This window comes from Leucoraja erinacea, unplaced genomic scaffold, assembly GCF_028641065.1.
Source record: "Leucoraja erinacea ecotype New England unplaced genomic scaffold, Leri_hhj_1 Leri_92S, whole genome shotgun sequence".
Classification (NCBI taxonomy): Eukaryota; Metazoa; Chordata; class Chondrichthyes; order Rajiformes; family Rajidae; genus Leucoraja; species Leucoraja erinaceus.
The window spans coordinates 82501-91308 of NW_026576872.1; the positions used below are offsets into that span (position 1 = coordinate 82501).

Here is an 8808-nt window from a genome sequence, read left to right on the forward strand (position 1 = left end):
CCCCTGACTCCGCTATCTTTAAGAGCTGCCGCCTGTCCCGCAGTTACTCCAGCATTTTGTATCTATCTTCAGTGTAAACCAGCATCAGCAGTTCCTTCCTGCTTTGTTCTAGAGCGAATTATTTAGTTTGTTTAGAGCGGATTGACATTCTGCCCACGTCGTTAAAATGCCATTTAAAAAAACCATGCACAGAACGATATACTTTAACTATGTTTTACACGGGAGAGCGTCTCATTACACAGAGGAGTCTATTATCGAGGTACAATGAAGTGCAGAGGGTGTCATCTTGAGCGAAACGCAAAGTGCTGGAGGAACACTGTGGAGGGAATGGACAAGGGATGTCCAGGGATGTGACCCTTCTTCACAATGATGGACCAGGGGGGGTCGGACAAAACCTGACGAGGGATATTTTTTATCGACCGGTTAAATCTAATTATGTTCATCGCTGTAAATGTTCAAGATTTGGAAGAAGGGAACATTTGGGAATGTTTGTACCGGCTGTGGTTGATTTGAAAACAACTTGAAACGGACACCACCTTCCTAACAACATGCATTCCCCGTGAGACTGGAGACACAAGGAACTGTAGAAACGGCAAACTTGAACGAAACACAATGTGCCGGAGGAACTCAGCGGAATGGACATTTCGGGTCGGGAACCGTTCTCCAGACCTGAAATATCGTCAGGGGCCCCCAGTTTAAGAATAAGGGGTAAACCATTTAGAACGGAGATGAGGAAACATTTTTTCTCACAGAGAGTTGTGAGTCTGTGGAATTCTCTGCCTCAAAGGGCGGTGGAGGCCGGTTCTCTGGATACTTTCAAGAGAGAGCTAGATAGGGCTCTTAAAGATAGCAGAGTCAGGGGATATGGGGAGAAGGCAGGAACGGGGTACTGATTGTGGATGATCAGCCATGATCACATTGAATGGCGGTGCTGGCTCGAAGGGCCGAATGGCCTCTACTCCTGCACCTATGTTTTCCATTCCTTCTCCCCAGAGACGCTGCCTGTCCCGCTGAGTTACTGCAGTATTTCGTGTCTATCTTCTCATCTCTGCGTGCTTATTTCAGTGGTGAAACACGTTACGCTATCCTGCACCCTCATCAGAAACGAAACGCACACATACATACAAAGTGCTGGAGGAATATAAGGTCATACGGCCATGATGACATAGGAGCAGAATTAGGCCATTCGGCCCGCTGAGTCTGCTCCACCATTCAATCATGGCTGATCTATCTCTCCATCTCAACCCCATTCTCTTGCCTTCTCCCCATAACCTTTTTTTAATCGTCTTTGGTCAAAGCAGCATCTGTGGAGGCACACGGACAGACGACGTTTCAGGTCCGGAGCCCAAATGGCCATTCGCTCCACCAGCCGAGTTCCTCCAGCACTTTGTGTGTTGTTCTAAGGTATCCAGCATCTGCAGTTCCTTCCTTTTTTTTAACTCGCGCCGACTGCAGACCATTTCTATTGAGGGAGGGCAGCGTCGGTTTACAAGGTTAATTCCCGGGATGGCGGGACTGTCATATGCTGAGAGAATGGAACGGCTGGGCTTGTACACTCTGGAGTTTAGAAGGATGAGAGGGAATCTCATTGAAACATATAGGTTGTTAAAGGTACACAAAAATGCTGGAGGAACTCAGCGGGTGCAGCAGCATCTATGGAGCGAAGGAAATAGGCAACGTTTCGGGACGAAACCCGAATTTCCTTTGGGTTTCGTCCCGAAACGTCGCCTATTTCCTTCGCTCCACAGATGTTGCTGCACCCGCTGAGTTCCTCCAGAATTTTTGTGTACCTTCGATTTTCCAGCATCTGCAGTTCCTTCTTAAACATATAAGATTATTAAGGGTTTGGACACGCTAGAGGCAGGAAACATGTTCCCGATGTTGGGGGGAGTCCAGAACCAGGGCCCATAGTTTAAGAATAAGGGGTAAGCCATTTAGAACGGAGATGAGGACACACTTTTTCACACAGAGTTGTGAGTCTGTGGAATTCTCTGCCTCAGAGGGCGATGGAGGCCGGTTCTCTGGATACTTTCAGGAGAGAGCTAGATAGGGCTCTTAAAGATAGCGGAGTCAGGGGATATGGGGAGAAGGCAGGAACGGGGTACTGATTGGGGATGATCAGCCATGATCACATTGAATGGCGGTGCTGGCTCAAAGGGCCGAATGGCCTACTCCTGCACCTATTGTCTATTGTCAGACACATCCAGAACACGGACAAAGAGCCACACACACTCACCGGTCGATGGCGATGACGAGGAGCGCGTTGGTGGACACATATAGCGAGGCGGTGCGGAGAAAGTTGACCGAGGCACAGAGAGCGTGTCCGTGCTCCCACGACAGCTGCCTCACCACGTAGTAATCCATCTCAAACGGACAACACACGACGGCCACCAGCAGGTCGGAGACAGCCAGGTTGGCGATGAGGAGGTTGGTGATGCTGCGGAGTTTCTTGTAGCGGGCTAAGGCGGCGATGAAGGCCAAGTTCCCCACGCCGCACACCAACATAATGGCGACCAGAGCTACCCCGACCATAGTCCTGGCCACTCTGAACGTGGCGCCCGCCGTGAAATCGTGCCTCTCCGACCGCGAGATGTCGTAGTCAGGGTCGTAGCAGCTGACGTTCTGTGACTGGAGCAGATTCCTCAAGTCCAGTGGGTCGGGAGCGCTCTGGTAAACTTCGAATAAATCCTCACACTGGTCTTCCATCTGAGACTATGTTCCAATCCCAGCGTTTCAAAGATGCAAGCACTATGGGCACGAACAACATAACACAACATACATCAATTAATGGGTGATGAGAGACAAGCAAGCTGGCTGGAGATATTGGGAGAACACAATCTTGCTAATAAAACTATAATATATATATATATTTTATACTTGCGCACAAAAATCTCTTCTTCAATCGCAATCCCCGTGACAAAATAAATTAAAAACAAATTTTGCACCGACATATCTTCACCATTTAAGATTATTTTCACAAAGGCGACATGTAACAGCGAGCGTGACCCACCGCCAAGATTACATTTAATTTTCAGCAGAGATATTGAAGTATTTTTCATTGTTGTCACATACATCACAAGCTCTGCTATTTATTTATCGGATGCTGTAGAAATCTCAAATTAAAGCGTTACCCGAAGGAAGGGTCGTCTCGACTAGAAACGTCACCCATCCCTTCTCTCCACGGATGCCGCATGGCCCGCTGAGTTACTCCAGCATTTTGTGTCCATCTTCGGTGTAAACCGGCATCTGCAGTTCCTTCCTGCCTTGAACAAGGTTCAATTTCCTTTGTACAAAATAATTAACTTCCCCGGACCTCGGTACACGAGACAATAAGGTAAAGATAGACACAAAAAGCTGGAGTAATTCAGCGGGTCAGGCGTGGGTGATGTTTCGGGTCGAGACCCTTCTTCAGGAAATTTAGAAATTGGGAAAGTCCAATTGAAACATTGGATAATTTCGCTTTCCAGATCCACCAGCGTTGAGTTTCAACCGGCAGTAGCAGCACCTTGGTGCAATGTGTGTGGGGCACATCAGGGAAAGTATTCCGTTAACATTGCCGTGAAGTATCACCCGGGGTTTGTTTTTCCGGCGCTGTATCTACAATCACTGGTCACTCCGGGGTCTGGCTGGTTCTGTCGACCGGACAACGAAAGACTGTGGACAAGTGCAAAGTGATGTGGGCTTCACTCGGGAGCCTCGGCGCCAGCGGGGAGGGAGAGACAGACAGATAGAGGCACACTGGCTCTGACGAAGCAAAAAAAGGCAGCTGTCGTATCGTATCAGATTATCCACACAACCTCTGCCTTGGAATCAGCCATCAATGTCAACAAAAGCAACGCGTTGTCTGACGCGAACCGCCGCGACTCACGCTGCCTATTCGCACACCGGGCCAGTGAGTCCACAATGTACACAGACTGGCCGCTGCAAGCGTGGACCCGCTAACTGACCAACAAGTCGATCGAGTTTACCATTTAAAAAATAAATGCTATACGAAATCTGGAGACATTTCAGAATTGCTTCGATCGCTTTTCACTGTCTGTCTGTCTTTCTGTCTGTCTGTCTGTCTGTCTGTCGGTCTGCCTGTCTGTCTTTCTGTTTAAACCAGCATCTGCACTTCCTCCCAACGCTGAACGAATTTTAATTTCCTTTGAGTCAGAGAGTGACACAGGCCTTTCGGCCCAACTTGCCCACACCAGCCGACGGTTGTCAAGGGTTACGGGGAGAAGGCAGGAAAATTGGATTAGGCGGCAGAGATCAGTCATGATTGAACGGCGGAGTGGACGCGATGGGCCGAATGGACTACTTCTACTCCTATAACTTAGAAACGTAGAAACATAGAAAATAGGTGCAGGAGGCCATTCGGCCCTTCGAGCCAGCACCTCCATTCGTTGTGATCATAGCTGATCGTCCCCAATCAATAACCAGTGCCTACCTTCTCCCCATATCCCTTGACTCCATTAGCCCCTAGAGCTCTATCGAACTCTCTCTTAAATCCATCCAGTGACTTGGCCTCCACTGCCCTCTGTGGCAGTGAATTCCACAAACTTGTGAATTTGTGAATGTCCCCATCTACACTAGTCCCACCTTCCCGCGTTTGATCCATATCCCTCCAAACCTGTCCCATCCATGTACCTGTCTAACAGTTTCTTAAAAGTCCCAGCCTCAACTACCTCCTCTGGCAGCTTGTTCCATACACCCACCACCCTTGGTGTGAAAAAGTTACCCCTCAGATTCCTATTAAATGTTTTCCCCTTCACCTTAAACCTCTTTCCCCTGTTCCTCGTTTCCCCTACTTTGGGCAACCATCCAAATGATTGCTCGTAGCCGATCACACCACTTGCAACAAAGGTGAGATGAGATTTGGGATGAAACGGACCCGGTGCAACCCAAGTTATCAAGCAAAATCCAGAGTGCTGGTGGAACTCAGTGGGTCAGTCAGTCTAAAGAAGTGGCCCAACTCAAATCATCACCCCTCGATACAAGAACCCGCGGATGCCGGTTTACTAAAAAAAAGACACAACGTGCTGGAGTAACTCAGCAGGAACGGCAGTATCTCTTGAGAACATGGATAAGTGATCTGTGAAACGTCACCTATCCATGTTCTCCACAGATGCTGCCTGACCCGCTGAGTTACTCCAGCACTCTGTGAAACGTCACCTATCCATGTTCTCCACAGATGCTGCCTGACCCGCTGAGTTACTCCAGCACTTTGTGAAACGTCACCTATCCATGTTCTCCACAGACGCTGCCTGACCCGCTGAGTTACTCAAGCACTCTGTGAAACGTCACCTATCCATGTTCTCCACAGATGCTGCCTGACCCGCTGAGTTACTCCAGCACTCTGTGAAACGTCACCTATCCATGTTCTCCACAGATGCTGCCTGACTCGCTGAGTTACTCCAGCACTTTGTGAAACGTCACCTATCCATGTTCTCCACAGACGCTGCCTGACCCGCTGAGTTACTCCAGCACTCTGTGAAACGTCACCTATCCATGTTCTCCACAGATGCTGCCTGACCCGCTGAGTTACTCCAGCACTCTGTGAAACGTCACCTATCCATGTTCTCCACAGATGCTGCCTGACCCGCGGAGTTACTCCAGCACTCTGTGAAACGTCACCTATCCATGTTCTCCACAGATGCTGCCTGACCCGCTGAGTTACTCCAGCACTCTGTGAAACGCCACCTATCCATTTCTCCACAGATGTTGCCTGACCCGCTAAATTACTCCAGCACTTGGTGGTTTTCACTCATGATAGCAGCATCTACAGTTCCTTGCATGGATCAAGTTACTGATAGTAAGTGCAGTGTGATGATGATGGTCACTTTGCTTATGTAAGAGTGCGGTCTGGTGAGCTGCAAGCGGCCAGATCTGATATCTCTGGGATTAGCCCGCATCTGGGCTGTGTTCCAAATCGCCGACTGGATGCCAACTCACAAGCAGTTCATGTGCCAATGCCTTATTGAAATAATTCAATTCCCTGTTCTATTACAGCCCGATCTAGGAGCTGGCATAACAGCTGGATGAGCAATGTGAATGAGAGTAGCTGAAGCCAACATCTGTCCTAGCACCAAGAAGCTCAATGGAGAAATAATTCAATGGAAACGGGTCTCGACCCGAAACGTCACCCATTCCTTCTCTCCAGAGATGCTGCCTGTCCCGCTGAGTTACTCCAGCATTTTGTGTCTATCTTCGTTTTAAACCAGCATCTGCAGTTCATTTGTGTAAGAACTAACTGGTTTAAATCGAAGGTAGACACAAAATGCTGGAGTAACTCAGCGGGTGAGGCAGCATCTCTGGAGAGAAGGAATGGGCGACGTTCTAGAGATGGTCTGAAGATTGGTCTCGATCCGAAACGTCGCCCATTCCTTCTCTCCAGAGATTTTGTGTCTATCTTCTGCAGTCCCTTCCCACACAATGGTTTGGTTTAGTAAACAGGCCCTTCGGCCCACCGTGTCCGCGCCGATCCTCACTGATGACGCTATAATTATATCAAGTCGATTAACCTGCACGTCTTTGGAGTGTGGGCGGAAACCGGAGATCCCGGAGAAAACACAGGTCACGTGGAGAAGTTGAGAACGTACAAACCAAAGATCTTATAGCAAAGCTCCACTATGGGATCTTTGGCGCAAACTCCGTACGGACAGCACCTGTAGTCGGGATCGAACTCTGGTCTCCGGCGCTGTGAGGCAGCAACTCTACCGCTGCGCCACCGTGCCGGGGTACTTCATGGGGTCTTAACTCTTGGCAAGGAAGATGTTTACGGAGCCACTTGCTGCTTCCTGGGATCATTGCTGGAAGTCCACAGACAGATATTCCTTGACCTCATCCTCAGTTGCTCCTTCAACATAGTTCATTATTGTCACGTATATTGAGATAGAATGAAAAACGTTGTTTTGTTGTGTGCTATCCAGTCAGCAAAATACTATTCTTTCCGACCTCGGGATGCTGTCTATGTGGAGTTTGCACGTTCTCCCCGTGACCACGTGAGTTTGCTCCAGGAGCTCCGGCTTCCTCCCACACCGCAAAGGCGTGCAGCTTTGTAGGTTCATTGGCCCTTCACCCCATCGAGTCCATGCCTTTTTCACACACAGAGTTGTGAGTGTGGAATTCTCTGCCTCAGAGGGCGATGGAGGCCGGTTCTCTGGATACTCTCAAGAGAGAGCTAGATGGGGCTCTTAAAGATAGCGGAGTCAGGGGATATGGGGAGAAGGCAGGAACGGGGTACTGATTGTGGGTGATCAGCCATGATCACATTGGATGGCGGTGCTGGCTCGAAGGGCCGAATAGCCTACTCCTGCACCTATTGTCTATGGGGAGGTTGCACAGAGTCGAGGTCACGACCCGTGACCCGTACTGTTGCCACGCAACGGCAACTGGAGTACACGCGGTGAACTGACTATGGCTGCCAGCACAGCGGGCCCTTCTTCTGGCCCAGACTGGTTGCACACACAAGTCTATCCCCGCGGCCGGGGGTGGGGAGGAAGATGTCAGGGTGCCGCTGGGTGGGCGGAGGGAGCAGACCGTCACCAACTCTGCTACAGCTGAGGTTGCCAGGAGCCCCGGACCCGCTCGGCCCCGTGTGTGTGGGCGCTGCCGACCCACAGTCCCGTGACAGTGCGGTCCACAGAGGGAGACGGGGCAGAGGGCGGCCGTGGCCGGACAGCGCTGACCCCGGGGATGCGCTCCTTCGGCCGCTTACACCTTGGTGCTCGGGTTCAGAGCAAACCTTCCCGCTTACAATGACAGCACCCACAAGTATTTATAGCGCAAAAAACGACAATTGCAGCGGGGTTTAACAGGTTAGAAGGTATGCGTTCCGTGTGTGCCGGAAGCTGCCTTGTCCTCCACATGGATTGAGCTGCTCCGTGCGTCACGCCCTTTAACCCGATGACATTACGTGCAACCCACCTATTGTCTATTATCTATTGATTACAATCAAGCTGAGCAAACTGTACAGATACAGGATCAAAGGAATAACGTTTAGTACAAGATAAAGTCCACTAAAGTCTGATTTAAGATAGTTTGAACCAGTAAAGGAGCAGAAGGTGAATTATTTTATGCAGACAATTGTTACGGAGGCAGGGTGGCGCAGCTGATATATTGATAGAGCTGCTGCTTCACAGCGCCTGAGACCCAGGTTCGATTCCGACCTCAAGATGCTGTCTGTGTGGAGTTTGCACGTTCTCCTCACGTGAGTTTGCTCCGTGTGCTCCGGCTTCCTTCCGCATCCAAAAGCGGTGCAGCTTTGTAGGTTAATTGGCCCTTCAGCCCATCGAGTCCATGTCGAATATCAATCACCCGTTCACACTAGTTCTGTGTTATCCCACTTTCAACTCCTCTCTCTACACACTGGGGGCGATTTACAGTGGGCCAATTAGCCGACAAACCCACACGTCTTTGGGATGTGGGAGGAAACCACTTTGTTTCCAAATTAGATTTCGAGTACAGCATGGAACAGGCCCTTCGGCCCACCGACGACTGATCATCCCAGACACCAGCACTATCCTACACCACCCAGCCTTCTCATCCCCTATAGCACTGATGCAACATAGAAATCTGGTCAAAGTCTGAAACTTCCACACTCAGCGGGTCAGGCAGCATCTGTGGAGAACATGGCTAGGTGACGTTTCACAGAGTGCTGGAGTAACTCAGCGGGTCAGGCAGCATCTGTGGAGAACATCAGTGGGTGATGTTTAGGGTCGAGACACTTCTTCAGTAAACTTGCACCTCCAGTTGCTTCTACCAGAAATGTCACCTTTCCACTTTCTCCAAAATGCTGCCGGACCTGCTGAGTTACTCCAGCAC

At 50.0% G+C, this 8808-nt stretch overlaps 1 protein-coding gene across 1 annotated transcript in view; it reads right to left on the bottom strand.

The window, feature by feature from the left end:
- The window catches only part of LOC129695068 (prokineticin receptor 2-like), a 5544-nt gene extending 2062 nt beyond the window's left edge, over positions 1 to 3482 (bottom strand). Inside the window, exon 1 of the mRNA XM_055631822.1 lies at positions 2237 to 3482. Within this exon, the coding sequence (XP_055487797.1) occupies positions 2237 to 2706 (470 nt within the window). The 5' untranslated portion in view covers positions 2707 to 3482. The remainder of the gene's footprint in view (positions 1 to 2236) is intronic.
- Positions 3483 to 8808: the final 5326 nt, after the last annotated feature.